Raw genomic sequence first — 22,703 nt, 5'->3', positions numbered from 1 at the left:
TCTTTTGTGGGTCCTTTTGGTTTTTTTAGGTGGTTAACACTATCAACCGTTGGATTAATCCAATGGCTGTCATGATTTTGGGGCTCACAGGCACCTAAAAGCGTTCCCTCATGTGACCTGGTTGTATTCATGCTTATTTTTAGTCCAAAATATATATGATGGATGCAGTTTTTTCAATCAATGATGAATATGAAATTCAAATTTAGAGCATCTTCGCTAGAAAGAAAAGTATCATTAAATTAATAGCTCGTCTGTAAATATACATACAATTTAAAAATTATAACACAAAAAGAAAAGAAATTTGCATTATACTCTATACTTTATGGAGTTTAATATTATTGGCCATGCACACCGACAAGAGCAGGTGATCAAATGTTTTCTCATGAAACGTTTAAACAAATATTTCTATCACTATCACAATTATAGAATATATAACAATATGTATACATATAGTTTATCTCGCACATGATCTGCACCCGCAAAAAAACAAATCATTCTCCTCCGTCCATTAAAGGTAACCAATCTGCAACAATTGACCTGAAGCATCTAGAACAAGAAAGAAACATGAGTTCAAACCCTGATATGGCATATGTACCAAATGTTCAAGAACTGGTAAAGAGTGACCCTTCGCAGGTCCCTGAAAATTCCTCATAATTAGGAATGAAGAAGACGAGCCAAGAAATGATCTTTCTTCCAGGATCCCTGTCATTGATCTTTCTTTGCTCTCTAGAGGCCACAAGGAAGAGCTTGACGAACTGGACCAGGCTTGCAAAGAATGGGGATTCTTTCAGGTGATCATATCCTAACATGTACTACAAATTGAATATTTTATAATTTATGCTCACCTCGTAGGAGTGATTAAAAAATGATACTGAAATCACCCGTGGCCTATCCTAATTAAGATAATTTGTTTATTATTTTTCGTTAGACTTACGTTGTTAAAGAAATGTTTATATTATCAAACTGTAAATGTTGACCTAAAAAGTCAGGCATTTTTCATGATGATTGTTTGATGATAGTCTTTGAATCAATGAACACTTTTCTTTTCTTCTCTTTTTGGGTTAAAAAATGAACACTTTTCAAGTTACATATAAAGTCAAACTGTGCATGCACAGGTGGTGAATCATGGAGTGGCAACAGAAGTGTTGCAGGAGATGAAGGATGGGACGGCCAAGTTCTTTGAACTTCCATTAGAAGAGAAGAATAAGATTCGTATGGCATCGGGTGAGTTTCAAGGCTACGGGCAGCTCTTTGGTGCTTCCCAAGTGCAGAGAATGGACTGGTCTGACGCACTGCTTCTCAGTCTTTACCCAGAACAAAACAGGAATCTGAAGTTTTGGCAACAGAACCAGAGGGATACAAGTAAAATTTTCTGAACTTAACTCGGGGAAAAATAGAGAGTATTTTTAATTACCCTTTAAGAGTGTGAACCTCTAATACTTAGGAGCATCAATCACATCCATCAACGGGTCAAAGTCACTCATATATATGCAAATGAAGCTAGCTAAACTCTAATTGACTTGCAATTTCTTGATAAGTGTTGTGTTGATCATGATGAAGGGAGGTTATTGAGGCATATTCAAGTGAAGGGAAAAGAGTTGGAGAGGAGCTTCTAAGGTCTCTATCTATAATTATGGGGTTGGAGAAGCATACTCTTCTTAGCCTACACAAAGAGTTGAGCCAAGCTTTGCGGGTGAACTACATTCCTCCATGCTCCATGCCTGATAAAGTACTAGGTCTAAGTCCACACTCGGACACGACCACCATAACCATACTCATGCAAGAAGACGATGTAACCGGATTACAGATTCATAAAGAAGGGGAATGGGTGCCGGTGAAGCCAATTCCAAACGCTCTCGTTGTGAATGTGGGAGATGCTATTGAGGTTAAAAATGGTACTTGAACTTTATTAAAGAAGTACAATATTTTTTTCTAAGCTTCATGTTCTTATTGCTATGACAGATATGGAGCAATGGGAAGAACAAGAGTATTGAACACAGAGCTGTCGCAAACAAAAGCAAAAGGAGGATATCTTATGCTTCATTTCTTTGTCCGCATGTTGATGCTGAAGTCGAACCATTTGATAATATGTTGGAGACATCAAAAATGTATAAGAAAGTTAGATATGGAGAGTATATTTTTTCTTCCTTGAAGGGTAAACTTAAGGGGAAGGCGCATATTGAAACGGCTAAGGCTGGAAATTGAGCAACTGTTTCTATTTCCAAAAGCCGGATCAAGTCTTCCTTGATGACTTTGAGTGGGCCTGTTAATAAAATAACATCAAGCTTGTTGAATTTCATTTCTCTGTACATGTAAGAATATGCACTTATCTCTTTTGTTTGATATATAAAATAAATCTTATCCACTTTGTGCCATCGATAGTGCACTTCAAGTTCAAGTTGCCAAACCCAGATTATGTTCTGCTCAGCTAAGAAACAACAAAAACCTTGTTTTCATTAATACCAGGCTCAACAGCTAACAAAATGTGATACTATGCAAAGCAAAAAACTTTTGAATCTAAAGAGAAATACAAGGGGTGGAGGTATGGGGGAATGGAATGAACGGAATTACAACCGAGTGTATGATACAGTAAACTGGTTCCGTGAGCTGATTAAATAGAGGCAACAAAAACAGCTATAGCTACATTACTAATTTGTCTAAGAGCTCCCATTGGCATCATCTCTGGTAGTAGAACTACCTTGAACATTTGCAGCTTCCGGTGGAGGACCTGCACCTAGCAGCAGAGGAGGAGGAGTTTCTTTCTTCTCGGTACCAGGGTTTTTATTTGCAGGATTTGGAGCAAAAGCTCTAAGACGAGGTTCAAAAACCTTGCTTGCAACATCAGGTGGTGGTGCATCTTCCCCTGGAAGCACAAGAAGCCCATTCTCACGAAGAGAAGATGGCTCGTTGTAGCAGGCATTCCAGAGGGAGTCTACCAGCTGCCTCTCCTCTTTAGCTGCCCCAAGATCTTCAGGAGACATTGAACTAATACCTTTAATTCGCTCTTGAAGAAGTTGCTTCAATTTCTCATCTTCATCAGCTAAACCACTAGTGGACCCATCAGTTTTGTCTCGAGCAAGCTCAAGAAGGCCCCGGAGTGCAGCTTCTCGTACTTCTAGATCTTCGCTAGAGGCAAGGTGCAACATTATGCGTGGAAATCCTAGCTCACTTACTACATTGCAATCAGAGCTATTCTCGTGCAGTAGGAACTGAATCAAATTCAGGGCTTTCCTGAAAAATGGTTAATTTTCAAAAGAAATTCATTATTGGGACACTAATTGAGGCAAAAATGATGGCATATAATATAAACATGTGAAGATTTCCAAATACATGAATTATTCAATTTCATTAATTTGTTTTAATTCCCCAAAAAAAACATATTAACAAAATGGCCCAAAGCAAAACGTGAACTGAAGATATAACAAAATCCTTGTAACACACAATTACCTCTGGAATCTCACATTGTCAGAAGATAAAGCATCTCTCAAGGCTGCATAACCATTTGCTAGACGAAATGCAATGCTACCAGGCTTGTTGTGCCGGATTAAAGCTGAAAAGGCCATTCATTTGCAAATCAAAAGCTACATTAATATTCTTTCACGACAGGGCAAAACTAGAAAAACACAACTACTTACATGACTAAAGAGCAAACACAGTTCATCATAATACCAAAAGCAGTACTTACAGGAAATTGCGCCGAGAGCTTTGGTTCGAACAGTCACATCAGAGTCGGATGTGAGATTAGAAAACAGATATTCTAAGCCATTTGCTTCCATGACCAATTGTTGGCTCTTGGGGTTGTTCTGGACAATAGTGGTCACAACTTCTGCAGCCTTTGCTCGGATATTAGCATGGGAATTCTTCAGGTAACCAAGAAGAGGGACCAAACCGCCAATGGAATGAAGATCTGTGACAAATTAACAGCCAATGTTACAACGCACAAGACCCAAATATCAATATGCAAAAGAACACACACCAAATAAGATGATAGCAAAAGTCCAGTTCAAAGAGAAGGGTCAGAAATTTTACCATTGGCCATGTCAATAGACTCAACATGCTCTTGCAACTCATCCAACAAATCTGACACAGACCCCAAAAGAAGTACCAACAAAGTTAATTATATGTTATAAATTCAAAACAAAACTTGGAGGAGAATTTCATATTTTATTAAATAAAAGGAGACAAACCTTCAATATCAGCAGGAGTAACTCCTTGAGCTTCCAAAACCTGCTCAGGAGTTTGCATTACAAGTGTTATCTCCTTCATGCGCTTCACAACGTCAATACTCTGCGATTGCATCGCTTCCATAAACCATCTCCTATCCTCCTCGCTATAAAAACACAACCAAAAGCCAATCAATTTGGTCTCTAACATTCACACACATGCTTTTGAGTATTTCTATACATTGATTACAAATAATTGCGTAATGAGTATGATTTTGGGGGCGCGGAGAGAAAAGTACCTCAAATTGCGATTGGGGCGAGTGCCATCAGAGTGAGCGAGGCTCCATTTGAGCAATCCATCCCAGTTGGGTCCGTCTTTTGCCATTGTTGCTTCGTCTTCAACAAAACCAAAACCCTAAAAAACTCTGCCTTCCTCTCTGCTCTGCTAATGGATGAAGAAACAATAAATTACAAAGGAAACGGTTTAAAGCACCAGCAGACTTATATAGGAATATAAGTCGACATACAACGCTCAGACTTCAAGTTCTCGAAACCACTCGACAGTTCTGGAACTCTAGTTTACACACTAGAACTAAAAGGAAGACACGCAGGCGGCTGGGCGCCGAGCTGCCCGGCCTATGGGCCCGCAAGTTAGATTAGGTGGGGCTGAGGTTTTAAGAGGCCCAATAAACTTTGTACTAGTCTTTCAGTCTTCGGTGGAAGGCCCAATTCTGTTGAATCATGGGATTTCTTGTTCCCTTTTTTTTTTGTCACCAGTTGTGTATATTAAACAACTGCTGGCGTCAAAGACTTAAAATGCGTTTGGATGAGAAAATTTAAAAGTATAAAGAAATTTATAAATGACAGAAATTAATATTCTATAATTTAAAAAGTTTCTTGCTTGAGTAACGGATTTAAAATACGAACTTTAAGCTTTATTTGTAAAGTTATCTTTTTTAAAAACTCAATCTCTCTTGGAATTTTAGAAATGACAACTTTTAGATATAATTAAAAGTTGAGATTTATGTCCTCTAAATTCCATGTTGTTTCCCACATGAAATTTCTAAATTTATGTGTTTTTTTATATCCAAACATAGGAATTGGTTCATGTCAATTTAGAAATTTTAACTTTTGTCAAAATCCCAAGTTTATTTCCTTCATCCAAACACACCATTAAGATGTTGCATTACATACTAGTGGCGGTGCTAATAATGTATATCAAGTTTTCGCTCTGCCTTACGTGTTGCTAGAGAGGCAAACAAATAAAGTTATAATAACATTAATTATGCTACGGTCAGTCATTCACACGCACATGAATAATTTATGAATGTAAATCAATCTCGGATCCACATTTGATCCAGTCATAAATCATGTGTGGACAGCAAAATCTAAGTCTCAACACTACGTGGTTAGAATATGAACTAACAAACTATACCAAACTTAATGTACACTACAAGCAATCGGTGATGGAGGATAATTACTGGCGGAGAGTGACCTCTAAAACCTAATTCAGTGGTTGGCTGTCAGCAAGATTTGCCTCAGGTTTATTAAATCCACATCTGTTTGCTAATTTTGCGTTTATTGGACGGAGTTAAGTTGGTAAACACAATACAACGTGCTCCCTCGCATGGTGTTGGCAATGGCCACTTCACTGCACCAATGATTTGGCTCCACAAATTGAAACCATTAAAACAATACAATAGTGGTGCAAACGTGGAATATTCTGTCTTCCATAATCAAATGTTGTCTTTTCGTATGTGTGCTAGTCCTACTAGCCACTAGGTAGGGTCCATCCCCGTCACTCCATAAAAAGCCTTCATCAGTGAGCTGTGACATGTAAACAAACTCACACGACATGTCGTTTTGGTCGCCCAATTGCCACGCCAGTCAAACGCCTTTTCAAAACGTTCGCGGAGACCTAAACCTCAATATGAGCCACGGCGACATTGTGTTTATGTGTGTCCGTCCGTCACACCGCGTATCAAATATTTTTGTAAGACTAAATTTCTTTTTCGTCATTAGATTTTATACGAAATTGTAATTTAATTAGTTAACTAATTCGTGTACAACTCAACATTTACAATTTATAGAAATTTCGTTATTTTCTCATTGTGACAGAAATTTTGAGAATACCGTGACCTATACTTTAATGCCGCCACTCTTCATATTTACTTAACCAAAAACTTTGAATTATAATTTGCCTAAATTTATTTTTTAGTGGTCAAATTAAAATTTCGTATAAATTACTAAAACTATTTTAAGTCCTTTCGTCTTTTCCATTTTTCGTTTATTGATTTGATTTTCGCTTTATGAGGTTAAAATACATGTACTGTGTACAGCTTAAATGCCACGCTTTAAGGAACGACGCGCTACCTGCACCTCCTTTTAAAAGCTTCGTATTTCCCATTTTCACTTTCCTCTCTCTCTCTCTCTCTCCTCCTCTTGCTCTCTGCTTCACTTCGCCTTCGATTTCACTGAACGATCTGAGCTTCTGAAAATTGGATTGCGTTCGTTCTTGATTGCTGGGCTTCATTTTCACTTCAACAAAGATTCAATCTTTTTCCAATTTCGGAAAATAAAGAAAGGGGCCTCTTTGCCTCTTTGCCTCTTCGCCTCTTTCTCTGGTCTTCACTGTTTAGGGTTTCTGATAGCTTCTGATGGCTTCCTTGGGCTCCGCCTCATACTGGTGCTACACATGTAGCCGATCGATTCGGGTTCGGATCCGGGCCCAAGACTCGATCCTCTGCCCCGATTGCGGCGCCGGATTCATCGAAGAGATCCAGACCCCGACCCGATCTCCTCTCCACCACCCATTCCCCACCGCCGCGATGTTCCTCGACAACACTCCAATTTCGCAGAGCCCGAGCCCACCTAATCTCCGCCGGAGCCAGAGAAGCAGCCGCGATCGCTCACCGTTCAACCCGGTTATTGTCCTCCGAGGCCCACCTGACACCGAATCCGACCCGGGAAGCTTCGAGCTTTACTACGATGACGGAGCCGGTTTGGGCCTCCGCCCTCTACCGTCGTCCATGTCGGACTTCTTAATGGGATCGGGTTTCGACCGGCTGCTCCACCAATTGACCCAATTGGAAAACGGCGTCGCACGGCTCGACCACCCTCCGGCGTCGAAAGCCGCCATCGAGTCCATGCCCGTCATCAAAATCGCTGACGACCACGTCTCCACCGAGTCGCACTGCGCTGTTTGCAAAGAGGCGTTCGAGCTCGACTCGGAAGCTCGCGAGATGCCCTGTAAGCACATCTACCACTCCGACTGTATATTCCCATGGCTTTCGATTCGAAACTCGTGCCCGGTTTGCCGCCACCAGCTCCCTACTGACGTGCGCGGGCCGCGTGGCAGTGGCAGAGCCTCGCCGGAGAATAATGGTGTGGTTGGAGAAGAAGAGACGGTGGGGTTGACTATCTGGAGATTGCCCGGGGGCGGATTCGCTGTGGGCAGGTTCACCGGAGGCAGGAGAGCTGCTGAGCGTGAGCTTCCAGTTGTTTACACTGAGATGGATGGTGGGTTCAATACGGCTGGTGCCCCTAGGAGGATTTCATGGGCTTCTAGAAGAAGAGCGAGGGAGAGTGGTGGGTTTGCTCAGGCTTTTCGCAATTTCTTCTCCTTTTTTGGGAGGCTCAGAAGCTCGAGAAGCGGGTCTGGTAATGTGTTTAGTAGATCATCAAGGAGGAGAAGCCAGCGTTGGGCTTTGGAAGATAACTGATTGAGGTTTAGTGTTTTATAGTTATTGGGTTCTGATATTTTGATTACATTGTGCTGATGTTGTTGCTGAGGAAGGGAAAGTTTGTACATTTATCGTTTGTTTGGTGTAAATAGCAATACATGACAGAGAATTGAAGAGTCTCTCAATTGGGGCTCTGTGGAAGAGATGGAAATTTTGAATTTGGTAGAGAGACTAGGGAATCAGTTTTCGCACATTTGGAAGGAGGAGGAGGAGGAGGAGACGTAAAGCCAAGGGATTAAAGTGGTGGCTTGGCAGCATTGGAAAGTTAGCAATGGAGAGGTGGTACAAGGCTTTCTGTTGTTGTTTGTATTACTGCTAGGACTTAAAAGGCCTCGCTTGTTGCAGAATTGCAGGGTTACAGTGAATTGACCTAGAAGCCGGTGGCTGTTTTTTGTTCTTTTTGGTTGTCTATTGTTGTACTTAGGATTGTTTTGATTGTTCTCATTTTTATCCAAAGTGATTACTGGCTCTCTTATTTGATGTTGGTGTGCTGCATTTATTTTCAGCAAAATTTGATTTGGGATGCAGTTGGATCATGTGATTAATTTCCTAACATGTGAAGTAAGTTCCAGTTGGGAATTAGGCCATCTTCATCATCACTCAGAATTTTGCAGTTTCTTCTAACCAATGAATTTGCGGTTGTTAATTTGATAATTCCAAGCACATTTTCATGAAATAAAAGGAATTTGCTGGAAGCACACGCATCGTCTCTTTTAAAACGAATTTCGGCCTGCTCAAGCAGCGAACCAAATGCTTCAGAAACGGCAAAAAGATCTGGTCTTTGATCATTGTGTGATGGTATGTATTTCTTCATGGCCAATTAAGTCCTTTTATGCCTAGTAAATTCTACCCTTTGTTGCATGTGAACTGTTGATGAGCCATCGCAATGGAAGTCTTGTGCCATCGTGCTCCTCGTTGCTCATTCACAGCAATGCAAGTCTTTGGTTCTCTAAGTCATGGTTAGGACTTTTCACGCGGCACAACCTGTTGGAATATGGTACTTCATCCTTTGCTCGCTCATTACCCACAACCCGTTCCCCACCATTCGCTTGCTTCAAGCCACCAGTTAGTCTCAGCCAGCTCCTTCTTGCCCCCACCCTATTAAACGAGTGAAGTCGGCGTGGACCCAGCCTTATCTTTAAACCCACAAAAATCTTGGGTTCTTATTGGCCCTACCTATCCATTTAGAATGAAGAAAACACAAACCAAAACACCCTTTTTCACAACCAAGCTGAGAAAATTGAAATTACCAGATTTCAACAGAGATGGGATCAATGTCTTCTCCTCTGACTATCATTTCTGCAGAGCCACTGAAGCAACCGGTTGCGGTCGGCCGCAGCAGCCCCTCTCTCTTGACGACACAGGCAGGGTCAAAATCTCTGTTGTGGAAGTCTAGGATTGAGAAGAAGAGAGCATTGACTGTGGTTGCTGCCATTGGAGATGTATCTGCTGATGGCACCCCCTACCTGATAGCTGGAGCTGCTGCAGTGGCTCTGCTTGGAACTGCCTTCCCAATTATCTTCTCCCGCAAGGACCTGTAATTAACTAACGACACTGCTCTCTCATTTCATTGACTCCTCTTTTTATAAAATCTTTTTGAGTTGTGTTTGCTGTGCTCGTTTTAGGTGTCCCGAATGCGATGGGGCGGGTTTCGTTCGGAAGTCAGGGGTGACCCTGAGAGCTAATGCAGCACGGAAGGACGAGGCTCAGATTGTCTGTGCTCGGTGCAATGGCCTTGGCAAGCTCAACCAAATCGACAAAAGATAGATCCCTCGTTTTCTTTCTCTGTTTTGTAACTTTGATCTCGCTCTGGTGCTGTCAAAGCTTATAAACAGCGTTTCTCTCTTAACACTGTCACGTGAAAGAATAAACCTTTTCTTTAGTTTATCACCATGGCCTCGAATATGTTGTTCTGTAACTGTAATTTCACATGAATTCAAGGCTGTGCATACATACATCATGTTTACTGTGATAGTTCATATGATGCACTTGTATTCACAGCAAAGCTAAGCTAGCAATATCACGGGGCAAAGCTACTGTTGTTAAAGACTTTTAACTTAAAGTTGGCTTGTCAATATTGCTGCGACTGTCCTCCATGTGATCCCATACCAACTGAACTGGATCTACTTCATCTGGGAAATTTTTGGTTTGGCAGTCGGACCGTCACGTAGGTTACCAATTCACATGTTAAATATGGGTGAACAATATGTTGATACTAGAGTATAGCATTAAAAATATATACACGTATTATAATATAAGTGAAACGATAATATTGACATATGGTGGAAGCAACTTGCTATATATGTTGTCTATTTTCTTTTTTTGAGACCTATTTCTTCTTAGGATATAATTTTTTTTTCTTATAGAAACGATACTGAAAAATAGAAGAATTCAACAGAGGACTTCCGATGCATGAATGAATATTATATAGAATAAAAGAGGAGAACTACAATTGCAAAGTAGAATGTTTCTTTTCATCCAAAAAGAAAAGGGTAGAATGTTTCTTCGTCTAAGGAAAGTTGCTAAATTGGTAAGGGAAAGGAACGACCTTGACCATAATAAATATGTTGCAAAAATTGTTTCAATTTCCTTTTCAGAATTACCAATCAATTATTTTCTTGACACAAGCAAATCAATTTCGTCATATAACCATATGGAGTCTATGAGAAACCAAATTTCATTAGTAATAGTATACACACAGCCTGAAGTTCGGATCGCATTGGGTCTTTGCTTCTTGGTCATCAACCCAAAATCTTCCAGCAGCAAGAACCAGCCCTACTAATCAACTGACACGTGCACGTCTTGATCCTTGAAGGGTCTCACAGCCACATACGTACAGCAATATGCATGCTGTCATCTCCAAAAACCACGGATGCACAAGCAGATGGTGAAACCAAATACAAATCTGACAGAACAAGTTAGTGCCAATCTTCTTGTTGTCTGTCTTTGTTTTGCATTTGCCCTAGGTTGTTTTTTTGCTTAATGCTAGGAGCTCAAGATTAAGTGTTTGCATGCATGCCTAATTGGGTTGTGATTAATATTAATCAAGGACGATCGAAAGTGATGATGAGTTGGATGAAGTTGGACGAGGATCTTGGTCCCGATCGTGGGGATGACAACTTCCACACAGATGATGAAGAAAACCAAGCACACAGGTCTTGTGAGCAATATGAAGCCGATACCGAATCCGATATCGTTAGAGCTCCCTCAAGAAATCTGTCCCAAAACTCCATTGATGTTAATACGAATGCATGGCCTCAAAGCTACTGGTAAATTCTTCATAGGCTACAAGACCATATGTATATAAATATGTGTGTATAGTATTTGCTTTCTTGTAACATGGTTTGTCGATGCAGATAAGATTTTCATATTGCTAAACTGTGAATATGTATCACGCATTCAAACAATAATTAACATATATTAGCTAGCTTTTCGTATAGTGTTTTTTTTTTCAAAGTCTAAGTTCGAATCCGCATACCTTGACAAGAATTAACCTAAACAATGTCCAAATTCACCATATCCTAACATGTTTTTCTTCATTTGAGTTTCATGATAAATTTTAAGCCTAAATGTGATATTATATATTCTTAGTGATTGAACCATTTGGTAACAGAAAACTAAGAAACAACTTCGTTTTTTTTTTTTTTTTTTTTTTTGAGGACCTTTTTTATGGAAATGGGCGATAATATACTAAACTCACACACACTATATGGATGCTAAGACTCGAATCCATGACCTTTCTTGAAGGAGCAAATGCTCTAAACCACTACACTAGTGGGTCTTTTGCAACTAAGAAACAACATTAATAAGTTGCCAACATCAAATGTCTTGTAATGTGTCCTTCAGTCGACTTTTTCCTTCTTGAATATGTGCATGCAGGCAATCGATTGACATGTACACAAGTGTGACGCCTCCTTCCCTGGGGTTCCTAGGCGCGGCGAGTTTGAATTCTTTGTCTACACTTGACAAGCGGCACTCAATATCTGATTCTGATTCAAGCACCACAAGGCTACTCATTTCTCAAACCAGTTTGGACAAAGAAGTGCCCCCCTCACCTTCCCAAGCTGCCAAATCCTCCATCTACTCTTCCTGCGCCTCAAAAGGCTCCCTCCCCGAATTGCCCCCACCCAAGGAACGCTGCTGTTCATTTTCCCAAGCTGTACTCAATGGTAATAACAATCAATTTTCATGGTAGATTAATAGCAGAGAATGAGTTGCCACTCTGCAGTTTCTAACAGAGAATTTCATCATTTTATTATGCAGGAACCAATGTTCTATGTGGGATAGGACTTCTTACAACCCCATATGCAATAAAAGAAGGAGGGTGGTTGAGCCTTATACTACTTGCTTTATATGGTGTCATCTGTTGCTATACTGGAATTTTGTTGAAGAGATGCTTAGAAAGCTGTCCCGGGCTCCGAACCTACCCGGATATTGGCCAGGCTGCTTTTGGCTCCACTGGTCGTTTTTTCTTATCTGTAAGTGTAACTTACGTTGATAATGCTTATGTTGTCAGACTATGGATTCAATAGTCCAAGATTCCATCGTCTTGTGATTTTTGGATTCACATCACAAATTTATCATATGAGCCATGCATGTTTCTATATGTTTGAAGCAACACTGACACTTGGATTTGGGCCATGCAGATAATATTGTATCTAGAACTATATGTAAGTGCACAGAACTCTTTAGTTTCCTCTATGCCTCCCTCTTTCTAATATACATTAAAAGTTAAATGCCTGTGTGATGTAGGGTGCTTGTGTGGAGTTTTTGACCATGATGAGTGATAACTTGGCCTCAGTATTCCCAGACACCCAAATGACACTTGGTGGAATCCATCTTGATAGCCATCATATCTTTGGCATCACAGCAACTCTTGTAATTCTTCCAACTGTATGGCTTCAAAACCTTAGTTTGCTCTCTTACCTCTCAGGTTTCATATTCTGATCACTTATCTTAATCTATATAAATCTTTATGCTTTCAATTTCACAATGTTGAACATCTAAGCTCTAGAAAAGTTGTACAATTGAACCAATGTTTTCAGTTGGAGGAGTGGTTGCATCAATCCTTGTGGCCCTTTGCTTGCTGTGGGTTGGGGTGGTGAACCAAGTTGGATTTCATCACAGAGGACCAGCTTTAAACCTTTCAGATATATCTGTCACAATTGGTATCTATGGCTTTGGCTTCGCCGGCCATTCGGTCTTCCCAAATATCTATACCTCCATGAAAGAACCATCACAATTTTCAGCAGTTCTAATAACCAGGTGAGGTGACCAACATTGGCTTTATTTAAAATTATTTTTTTCCTGGTTTTAAAAATGTGACAAAGTATTTGACATGTTTCTCTGCTGCAGTGTTACATTTTGCTTTTTCATATACACTGGGGTAGCAGTATTCGGCTTTCTAATGTTTGGAGACTCCATCCATTCTCAGTTCACTCTAAACATGCCCACACAGTTTGTTGCTTCCAAAATTGCAGTCTGGACAACAGTATGATTTAAGAAACTTGGTTCTGTTTTTTCCATGGTTTCTTAGTTTTTTTTTTTTTTTTTTGGCATATACATTGATTATCTCTTTCCTTTTTTGTCTCTTGATTATGCAGATTGTGAACCCAATGACAAAGTACGCCTTGACAATGACACCAGTGGCTTTGAGTGTAGAGGAACTCTTTCCCGAAGCTTGGACGGGATCTCACTGTGTTTCGATTTTCGTTAGAACACTTCTAGTTTCATCAACTTTGGGCGTGGCAATGAGTTTTCCATTCTTTGGTAAGCATATGTGTGTTTGTGTGTGAGAAGTTCAAACTCTTAAAATAAAAGACGTGTTTTTCACTCTGCTGGCTATCTGGCTATCAACTACTAACAAAATTCAGCTAGTGAACAATTTTGATTGACAATCAAACAACATAACATATCACATCATATGATAAAAGAACATTTTTGCTTAAAACAAAAAGACAAGGCAAAGTTCTTTGGATATAAAGTGTGGCGTCTACTAAGCTGTTCATTTTGTCAACTGGACTGCAGGCTCTGTGATGGCATTGATTGGATCCTTAGTAGCAATGCTAGTGGTGAGTAACTTCTTCATCAACCCATTCAATTCCAGGATAGAGGGAGCCAGTCGATCCATCAACAAACATGATTGAGCGATCGGCTCTCTCTATTCCGCAATTAAAACTCTTAGTATATATACACCAAGATTGCATGCAGTTCATTGACGAGTTGAAATCTTTTTCTTGGCTTTTTTTTTTTTTTTTCTTTCTATTATTGCTTGACAGGCTGTTGTTTTTCCATGTGTGTGTTATCTCATCCTACTCAGAGGTAGATTAACTAAACTGCAGGTAAGAATCACAACCCATTATTGTAATTATTACTCAATGCAATTAATTTATCAGAACGTTTCTGCAATAATGCCTCTTTCACAATATTTCCTGCTCTAATTTTCAGATTGCAACTTGCATTCTGATCATAACTGTGGGGGTGGTGTGTTCTATTATTGGAACATACTCAGCAATTTCAAGAATAGCTGATCAAATGTAATTTAACACATGATATTCTAGCCTAAAGCTAAAGGAGGGAGACTGGTCATGTGTCGTTTCGTTATTGATTTGTTGCACCATGTAATACAACCATTGTACTGTAGACTTTCAACAAATAGGAACAAACAACCCAATATGTGACATTCAGCTAGCTTTCTTATTACACAAAATTAAATGAACTTGGTCCTTTATATGTTCAATAAAGGGGGTTCATTTGGTTCCAACAAGTTATGTAATTCACAAGCCAAGCAGGACTTAGCATGCATCAATCCATTTGTGGAGAAATGGAAACTAGTGCCCAAGCAACGTTTCAATCATGCAACCAACAGCACTGTTCCTGCCCTCAAACAATTCAGCATTACATGTGCAACCGACCGGAGGCTTTATGTTTATAGTATTCACAATTTACATTGGTTGCCTCACCACCGATTTTGGATTTGACAATGAACTATTTTAGTAGCAGCACATGAATACTTAATTTAGTTGATATATTTATTTGTTTTGGCAAAAGGTACGGAAGATATTTCGCTCAATTTTTTTTTTGGTCAACAAAGATATCATAAAAGCCAACCGGCAAAGGCCCAAAGGAGAGCCAAACTCAACCAAACCAACAGATTAGACACACCAAACCAAAGAACTAAAAACAAGCCAAAAGAACAAAACAAACGAAAACCACACAACAAAAGATTAAGCACCAGGCGGAGGGCACGGAAGACCATCCCGAGGTATTTCGCTCAATTAGGGAAGAGTATTTGTCGAATTCACACAGATATCTTGTATCGATGCTCAGTGTTGTATGAAGTAGCGTAGTACCCTATATTTGTAGGACCAATAAAAGAGAGGACCCTTTAATGGAAGACTATAAATTGCCAATAATACTATGACACACATAATAATACTTTCAAGGAGCATAATATATTGATCGGAGATAGTGAAATAGTGTAATTCCGTTGCAATTAAGTTTTTCTCTTTTAATTGGGAGGGGCCTTAAGGGCAGATGTCAGGGCTAGCTGTCCAACTCACAGCCTCACAGAGCCTACCCCTAGCCAAAGGAGAGGAGAGCCATCAGTTCAGTCATGTGCAGCAGCCCTTTAAAATAACTTCAAAATTCAAGAGTCCTCCAAGTTCCAACCAACAAGAAGAAAAAGGTCGCTCCATACTTTTAGCACGAGGATGCCATCATCGATATCATTCAATTATTCTTGCTCTATGTACGATTAAAACCTTATGGTGAAACACACAACACAACTCAGAGATATGAAGAAGTGGTGATTCGGGATGAATTATTCTAGGGCTTTCATATGGGATTTTTTTTTAAATAGAGTATTTTAGGATTTAATTAGGGGTGAATTATAATGTAAGTTTATTAATGAAAGTCATTTGTACCGTTGAGTTTAGTATGTAAGTTTTGCATAACCCACTTTTGAATTCTTGAAACCGTCACTGAACACAGAACTTCAAGTGTAGAAGTAACTGCTCTTAATCACTCTACAAGTTCCTTACTTGTAATAGCATATTTTAAAGGCTACATAACATAATATAGTCAAGCGGTAAAAAATGTGAATCATGAGACCCTTCTTCATCAAACAGAGCCTTTGGAAATCACTGACAAATGGACAGAAAATTTTGTTGCAGAAGCCAATGAGCTATACAAATGGAAGGCTTCTTCGAAACTGCATAAAGATCTACCAATGTAAAAGAGAAGAAAAAAAAAGTGTGCAAGCTTAACTGACATGCACCAAACTTAGACAAAATAAGGTTGTTTGGTGACATGGTCCAGCGTAAGTGTAATTGTATGTAACCACACCAAACGACATCGTTGGACACTGTCGTTTGATCCTCGTCTACCTTATAGATCTCACCATGTGTGGAAGCAAGCAAGATCTTTTAAGCAGCAAGAAAAAACTGCGAAAGTGAAGCTTATTTTGCTCTGTATCAGAAGAATCATATTCAGAGTCTTTTTTTTCTTTTACTCTGTCCCCAAAACACAGGACACTCCACATTCAACCACATTCTGCTCATTAATACATACCCTTCACTCCCTTAACCCAAAACACCATCTTCCGCATTTTGCCTTCCATTTTAAGCTCCCTTTATATTAAATCACCATGAAAGCCTGCATTTTCTGGAACCGTCTACAAAACCCATGTCTAAAGTTTCAATCTTTCATCTTCTTCTGCTCTGTCACTGTCCTCATTTGCTTAACTGCACCGAAACTCTGCTCCCCTCAAACCCAAACACTTGTTTTACCCCTCAAAACTCAACAAATTCCATCTGGGTCCCTCCCAAAGTCCCCAAACAGGCTTCCCTTTCATCACAATGTCACCCTCACAGTCTCCATCGCAGTGGGAACGCCTCCACAGAACGTTTCGATGGTCATCGACACTGGAAGCGAGCTCTCTTGGCTTCACTGCAACAAAACCCGAAACTTTAACACCACTTTCGACCCGACCCGGTCCTCCTCCTACTCGCCCGTCCCGTGTTCGTCGTCCACCTGTACGACCCGGACCCAAGACCTCACCATACCCGCTTCCTGCGACTCCAACAAGCTCTGCCACGCCATTCTTTCCTACGCTGACGCCTCGTCCAACGAAGGAAATCTCGCCTCCGATACGTTTTATATCGGAAGCTCCGGAATTTCGGGTTTGGTTTTCGGGTGCATGGACACAACCTTCAGCTCCAACACGGACGAGGACGCGAAGACCACCGGGTTAATGGGCATGAACCGCGGGTCTCTCTCGTTCGTTTCCCAAATGGGGTTTCCGAAATTTTCATACTGCATTTCGGGTTCCGATTTTTCCGGCCTGTTATTGTTTGGAGACTCTAACTTCTCTTGGATCGCGCCGTTGAATTACACCCCATTGGTTCAAATCTCGACCCCATTGCCGTACTTCGACCGGGTCGCTTACACTGTCCAGCTTGAAGGCATCAAAGTTTCGGACAAATTGCTTCCGATACCGAAATCGGTTTTCGTACCGGACCATACCGGGGCGGGTCAAACCATGGTTGACTCGGGAACCCAGTTCACTTTCCTTCTCGGCCCGGTTTACACCGCTTTGAGAGACGAGTTCTTGAACCAGACCTCAAAGATTCTCAGCGTTTTGGATGATCCAAACTTTGTTTTCCAAGGTGCCATGGATTTGTGCTACTGGGTCCCTCCGGGTCAACCGAGAATGCCGCCATTGCCTTCTGTGAGCTTAATGTTTCGGGGGGCCGAAATGAAGGTATCGGGTGGCCAGTTGCTGTATCGAGTACCGGGTCAAGTGAAGGGAAATGATACGCTGCATTGCTTCACATTTGGGAACTCTGACCTTTTAGGCGTGGAGGCGTACGTGATTGGTCATCACCATCAGCAAAACGTGTGGATGGAATTTGATCTCCAAAACTCTAGGATCGGTTTGGCTCAGGTGCAGTGTGATTTGGCGGGTCAGAGATTCGGTCTCAGTGTATAGTTCCCCGGGCTTTGATGGTCTGGGTCCCACACATCAGAGCCTTTAATTGGACGGTTAGATTACTGTGTGTAGTACATGGTATTTACAGTGGTGTGGTCCTGTCGACAATATTATCGTCCTCTTTAGGCCACCGTCAGAGTGCGGACCATTTAGAGTAGATTAAATAGATCATAGATGAAGTAGGATAAGGATTGAGATTTGGTTAGGGAAGCATGGCGTTTACATCAACGGTTGAGAATCGCTTATTAACTATTTTAAATATTGCTTGGAATTGTTGTAGAAACTTATTTTACCAATAATATTAATGTGTAATGGATGGTTAATTTTGTGAAAAATTTCGGATGCAAAAATGTAATATTTTATTAACCGTTTATATGTATGTGTGTTTTTTCGTTGCAATGTGTAACTGTATTTTATGTAAAAGTTATTACAATAAATATTTTTAAAAAGTACCCCCAAAAAAAATCAAATATTTGAAGAAACGTTATTGCTTGAGAGACCATATTGATAACAAGAATCAATTTGTGGTGTAAAGTTTGTCGCCATTTTAATGCGAAGTGAACGACCATCCAAGACAACAGTACTTGGTTTGCTTTGCCTGCCCTTTAACATCCTATGTTTTTCGACCAAGATTGGTCCATTACCATCTAACCTTTTTAAAAGGTGATGCTACCACTGTCGTCTTTCATGTAAAACATGCGTGATCGGTAAATTTTTTTATACGTGTGAGAGGAATATTCAAACTTATGATGGCATCTCTCGAATAGTAAGAAGAGAGAAACCATTAAACCGAGTGCTAGTTTGTGCGTGATTTGTTTGTTTTAGGTGAGGAAAGCCTTTGCAAATTGTAAAGGTTATTCACAAGGCCCATTTATTTATTTTCATTGCAAAATAGAGCCCATTACTTTGTTAGCATCTCATATAAGCATTACTTTGATAGTTTGGCACTCTGTTCATGTGTCCACAACATTTTCACATTGCTTTTTATTCGATAGCATTCTATACTTACTTTTTCCTGAAACATAAAACAAGCTGTTGAACAATATCAGAGCAGAAACTTGGTAAAATATGTCAGTGTTCGGCTACTAATAACACCGAAGTTTTATGATAAAACGTCACATGTGTTGGACTATGCATGTGATGAAGTTAGAAATTATTGGTGTTAGATCATTTAGTAGTTGGTCACCAATTATTTTGAAAAGAGCTCTCTATGACATGTTTCATTCTTTGTCTAAAAGTAGCACCACCAATGAATCCTTATATCAAAACAATAAACATTCTCAAACTGGGGCAGTGATTTGATCTGCCATGGATGCTTTTCAAATATTGGCTTGGTGGGAATCAGATCAGATGTGGATTTTCTCCAAAGGACTAAAAGCATAACACAAATTTAAAATCCATTAGCATCAAAGTTGTTAGGGTTGTACAGTAGGATTAACAAACGACAGCTAACAAAGATGGTGTAAGACTTTCCTTCATTTTCCTTGATTAGCAAGTATCAAGGGTAGGAGGTTGAAGGCTACCAGGCAACCATGCCCATTAAACCCCTTTCTCAAATCAATCCCTTTTCTTGATTCAGAATAACGCTATTTTATCTTCCACCAAAGAAACGACACCAATTGCTTTCGTTGTAATTTGACATAAATACCCATGTAACCAGCAAGAAACTCTTCATTTCAGAATGTAATCTGCAAGGGGCATTCCAGGAACACCAAGTGATACCGTTAAGAGGAACAATTAATAAATATAATCTGTCTTGACCTGCACTCTAAAGTAAAACATGACCAGCAGCTCTAGCTTAATTTCAAACATGTAATTTGTTGCTGAAGGCAGAGGTTTTCTGCAACTGCAATGGAATCTCACTCATCTCAATCAATCACCTAATTAACAAACCCTACTGCACAATGCTAGCTTCCTCACCATATAAAAAGCCACATTAATTTGATGTTTCTTCATCCATTGAACTCCAAGTCAGCTTTGATATAATATTTGCTTGAAAAAGGTTAAGCAAGTTAAGTGAGTGAGATCAGAGAGATGGGTTCTAGCCTCCTTCCATCACCAGCCTTTTCCATGGCTATCTTCTTTGCAGTTTGTGCTTTTTTATGTGTGTTTCCTGAGCCAGCACTTGCAAAGCATGCAAGGGTTACCAGGCACTACAAGTTCAATGTATGTATTGCATTTCATGCACAGTGTTTAATGTCAAATTGAAACAGATTGGTTAATTAAGGGATTGACCTTTGTCTGGTTTTTTTTTATTGCTTTGCACAGATCAAGTCACAGAATGTGAAAAGGCTTTGTCAAACAAAGAGCATTGTGACTGTCAACGGGCAGTTTCCGGGGCCTCGGATCATAGCAAGGGAAGGTGACAGGCTTGTGATCAAGGTGGTCAATCGTGTTCAGCACAACCTCACCCTCCATTGGTACCCAATTCTTGTCTTGTGATTTAGCTTTGGTTTTTTGCATGATTTTTTCAGAGTTTGAATTGAGCATCAATGCTGACTAAAATTGGAGAATTTACAGGCATGGGATCAGGCAATTGAGAAGTGGATGGGCAGATGGTCCTGCATATATCACTCAGTGCCCAATTCAGACAGGCCAGAGTTATGTCTACAACTTCACCATTACTGGCCAAAGAGGCACCTTGTGGTGGCATGCACACATTTCCTGGCTTAGGGCAACTGTCTATGGACCTATTGTCATTCTCCCTAAAAGACATGTCCCTTACCCCTTCCCCCAACCCTTCCAAGAAGTTCCCATCATTTTTGGTAAATGATCAAGATCATAATCTTTGCTACAAAATCCAAACAATTAAGACATTAATTATAGCATTAAGCATGAAACTTATATTGATTTGCAGGTGAATGGTGGAAAGCAGACACAGAAGCAGTCATCAGCCAAGCCTTGCAAACAGGGTCGGGACCAAATGTCTCTGATGCTTACACCATCAATGGTCTTCCTGGGCCTTTGTATAACTGCTCAGCCAAAGGTATTTACTAATTAATATCACCTAATTCAAAATTAGAGATTTTTTTTTGGATTATAAGATAAACAATCTGCAATATTTTAAGCAGATACATACAAGCTCAAGGTGAAGCCAGGGAGGACCTATCTGCTGCGGTTGATCAACGCTGCACTCGATAATGAGCTCTTCTTCAGCATTGCCAATCACACAGTCACTGTGGTTGAAGCTGATGCAGTCTATATAAAGCCTTTTAAAACCCAGACTGTTCTCATCACACCAGGACAGACTACAAATGTTCTTCTGAGGACCAAATTTAAGTCCCCAAAGGCCACCTTTGTCATGGCAGCTAGGCCTTATGTCACCGGCCCGGCGGCTTTCGACAACTCAACAACCACAGGCCTACTAGAATATGAAACATCTTCTGTCAAAGCCAACAAGAACAAGAACAAGAAAAAGCTCCCTCTTCTCAAACCAGTGCTTCCAAAGCTCAATGACACATTGTTTTCCATGAACTACAACAAGAAAATCCGCAGCTTGGCCAATGCCAAATTCCCAGCAAATGTCCCAAAAGCTGTGAACAAGAACTTCTTCTTCACTGTTGGCCTGGGAGTAAGCACATGCTCGAAGAACCAAACATGCCAAGGCCCAAACAACACTAGAGTAGTAGCAGCCGTCAACAATGTGACATTTGTGCAACCAAATACAGCTCTTCTCCAAGCCCACTTCTTCAACCAATCAAAGGGTGTGTACACCACAGATTTCCCAGCCAACCCACCATTCAAATTCAATTACACAGGCACTCCACCAAGCAATATTGCTGTGAGCAGTGGCACTAAGGTGGTGGTGCTGCCTTTCAATACTAGTGTGGAGTTGGTTCTGCAAGACACTAGCATCATTGGGGCAGAGAGCCACCCACTTCACCTCCATGGCTTTAATTTCTTTGTGGTGGGCTTCGGTTCTGGAAACTTTGATCCCAAGAATGACCCAAAAAAGTACAACCTTGTTGACCCTGCTGAGAGGAACACCGTTGGCGTGCCCTCTGGTGGGTGGGTTGCTATACGCTTCCTTGCTGATAATCCAGGTAACTTTTAACTCACGTGTTATGTTGTTAGACTGTGAATCTAAACATTCATTTAATAATACATATATTCACAGTCTAACAACATAATCTACGGTTTATTTTTTCTAACAAACATCATTAAGTTGGTCACCTGATTGATAAAAAGTTGAATATTTGCTGTTAAAAGTCTTATTCTCATTACCTCTTTTTTGGGTGTCAATTATGGTTATGCAATCTGATTTCTTTTCTTGGTGATGCAATAGGTGTTTGGTTCATGCATTGCCATCTAGAAGTGCACACGAGCTGGGGCTTGAAGATGGCATGGGTCGTTTTGGACGGAAAGAGACGCAATCAAAAGCTGCTTCCTCCACCATCCGATCTTCCCAAATGTTAATTTCAAATTTTGGTCATAGATTTGTTTTGTTTTGCTTTCATTCTTTTTGCCCTGTTGCTCCCCTTACAAGGCATTTAGGTTATGTTAGTGTGATGATTCAGGAATGTTCCAACTAAAGTTTCCTTCCCTGTGAAAGAATTGGGTTAGGGTTTTGACTTGTAATGCCATTCAATTATTGAATTGAAATGCAATAGAAAATCTTTTTTCTTTTAAGTAAAATTGTCCTCTTATAATTTTGCTCTCTCTGGAATGCTGTTGTGCTCAAGTTTATAACTCATACCATTACATGCAAGCCTGCTTCTTTGAATGTCAAACATCTCCTGCAAATATTTGTGCAATTGGCATATCTTTGTTTGATGGATTGTAGTTCTGAGTTTTTGAACAAACGAT

At 40.2% G+C, this 22,703-nt stretch overlaps 6 protein-coding genes and 1 pseudogene across 7 annotated transcripts; 6 read left to right on the top strand and 1 right to left on the bottom strand.

The window, feature by feature from the left end:
• The first annotated feature begins 477 nt into the window (after window positions 1-477).
• On the top strand, window positions 478-2,398 carry LOC103340830 (protein LATERAL BRANCHING OXIDOREDUCTASE 1-like; annotated as a pseudogene). Its single transcript, XR_016128519.1, has 4 exons — window positions 478-791; window positions 1,116-1,362; window positions 1,561-1,885; window positions 1,963-2,398. The product of XR_016128519.1 is annotated as a protein LATERAL BRANCHING OXIDOREDUCTASE 1-like (transcript).
• Window positions 2,399-2,429: 31 nt separating this feature from the next.
• Window positions 2,430-4,732, bottom strand: LOC103339170 (uncharacterized). Its single transcript, XM_008242460.2, has 6 exons — window positions 4,463-4,732; window positions 4,188-4,330; window positions 4,030-4,080; window positions 3,686-3,907; window positions 3,448-3,550; window positions 2,430-3,231 (listed from the first exon to the last, which is right to left on the bottom strand). Exons 1-6 carry the CDS (start codon window positions 4,546-4,548, stop codon window positions 2,658-2,660), a joined length of 1,179 nt encoding a protein of 392 aa, XP_008240682.2. The 5' UTR covers window positions 4,549-4,732; the 3' UTR covers window positions 2,430-2,657.
• Window positions 4,733-6,540: 1,808 nt separating this feature from the next.
• Window positions 6,541-8,386, top strand: LOC103339180 (putative E3 ubiquitin-protein ligase RHC2A). Its single transcript, XM_008242464.2, has one exon. The coding sequence runs from the start codon at window positions 6,821-6,823 to the stop codon at window positions 7,883-7,885; it is 1,065 nt and encodes a 354-aa protein (XP_008240686.1). The 5' UTR covers window positions 6,541-6,820; the 3' UTR covers window positions 7,886-8,386.
• Window positions 7,839-9,793, top strand: LOC103339189 (uncharacterized). Its single transcript, XM_008242473.3, has 2 exons — window positions 7,839-9,443; window positions 9,532-9,793. Exons 1-2 carry the CDS (start codon window positions 9,172-9,174, stop codon window positions 9,671-9,673), a joined length of 414 nt encoding a protein of 137 aa, XP_008240695.1. The 5' UTR covers window positions 7,839-9,171; the 3' UTR covers window positions 9,674-9,793.
• A 970-nt stretch (window positions 9,794-10,763) lies between these two features.
• LOC103340840 (amino acid transporter AVT1D) lies at window positions 10,764-14,920 on the top strand. Its single transcript, XM_089054848.1, has 11 exons — window positions 10,764-11,175; window positions 11,786-12,075; window positions 12,170-12,384; window positions 12,553-12,576; window positions 12,659-12,839; window positions 12,952-13,171; window positions 13,262-13,397; window positions 13,510-13,675; window positions 13,934-13,977; window positions 14,185-14,247; window positions 14,354-14,920. Exons 1-11 carry the CDS (start codon window positions 10,922-10,924, stop codon window positions 14,444-14,446), a joined length of 1,686 nt encoding a protein of 561 aa, XP_088910974.1. The 5' UTR covers window positions 10,764-10,921; the 3' UTR covers window positions 14,447-14,920.
• A 1,400-nt stretch (window positions 14,921-16,320) lies between these two features.
• On the top strand, window positions 16,321-18,362 carry PCS1 (Eukaryotic aspartyl protease family protein). The gene has a single exon (XM_008242484.3). It carries the CDS (start codon window positions 16,554-16,556, stop codon window positions 17,895-17,897), a length of 1,344 nt encoding a protein of 447 aa, XP_008240706.2. The 5' UTR covers window positions 16,321-16,553; the 3' UTR covers window positions 17,898-18,362.
• Window positions 18,363-19,771: 1,409 nt separating this feature from the next.
• Window positions 19,772-22,532, top strand: LOC103339210 (laccase-17-like). The gene is made up of 6 exons (XM_008242494.3): window positions 19,772-20,063; window positions 20,166-20,317; window positions 20,418-20,662; window positions 20,755-20,883; window positions 20,969-21,940; window positions 22,183-22,532. Exons 1-6 carry the CDS (start codon window positions 19,932-19,934, stop codon window positions 22,311-22,313), a joined length of 1,761 nt encoding a protein of 586 aa, XP_008240716.2. The 5' UTR covers window positions 19,772-19,931; the 3' UTR covers window positions 22,314-22,532.
• The last annotated feature ends 171 nt before the right edge of the window (window positions 22,533-22,703 follow it).

This window comes from Prunus mume, linkage group LG1, assembly GCF_029339155.1.
Source record: "Prunus mume cultivar Tortuosa linkage group LG1, ASM2933915v1, whole genome shotgun sequence".
NCBI lineage: Eukaryota > Viridiplantae > Streptophyta > Magnoliopsida > Rosales > Rosaceae > Prunus > Prunus mume.
The sequence above is the reverse complement of the archived record's forward strand: the minus strand, read 5'-3'. Positions and strand labels throughout refer to the sequence as shown.

Bases quoted from the DNA above. Each gene is read 5' to 3' on its own strand.
- LOC103339189 (XM_008242473.3), top strand. From the start codon at position 9,172: ATGGGATCAATGTCTTCTCCTCTGACTATCATTTCTGCAGAGCCACTG. The intron at 9,444-9,531 runs GTAATTAACTAA...TGCTCGTTTTAG, and splicing joins ATCTTCTCCCGCAAGGACCT to GTGTCCCGAATGCGATGGGG.
- LOC103339210 (XM_008242494.3), top strand. From the start codon at position 19,932: ATGGGTTCTAGCCTCCTTCCATCACCAGCCTTTTCCATGGCTATCTTC. The intron at 20,318-20,417 runs GTACCCAATTCT...GAGAATTTACAG, and splicing joins CACAACCTCACCCTCCATTG to GCATGGGATCAGGCAATTGA. The intron at 20,884-20,968 runs GTATTTACTAAT...TATTTTAAGCAG, and splicing joins GTATAACTGCTCAGCCAAAG to ATACATACAAGCTCAAGGTG.
- LOC103339180 (XM_008242464.2), top strand. From the start codon at position 6,821: ATGGCTTCCTTGGGCTCCGCCTCATACTGGTGCTACACATGTAGCCGA.
- PCS1 (XM_008242484.3), top strand. From the start codon at position 16,554: ATGAAAGCCTGCATTTTCTGGAACCGTCTACAAAACCCATGTCTAAAG.
- LOC103339170 (XM_008242460.2), bottom strand. From the start codon at position 4,548: ATGGCAAAAGACGGACCCAACTGGGATGGATTGCTCAAATGGAGCCTC. The intron at 3,908-4,029 runs GTAAAATTTCTG...AATTTGTCACAG, and splicing joins GTCTATTGACATGGCCAATG to ATCTTCATTCCATTGGCGGT. The intron at 3,232-3,447 runs GTAATTGTGTGT...ACCATTTTTCAG, and splicing joins GACAATGTGAGATTCCAGAG to GAAAGCCCTGAATTTGATTC.
- LOC103340840 (XM_089054848.1), top strand. From the start codon at position 10,922: ATGCCTAATTGGGTTGTGATTAATATTAATCAAGGACGATCGAAAGTG. The intron at 13,398-13,509 runs GTATGATTTAAG...TTGATTATGCAG, and splicing joins AAATTGCAGTCTGGACAACA to ATTGTGAACCCAATGACAAA. The intron at 13,676-13,933 runs GTAAGCATATGT...ACTGGACTGCAG, and splicing joins AATGAGTTTTCCATTCTTTG to GCTCTGTGATGGCATTGATT.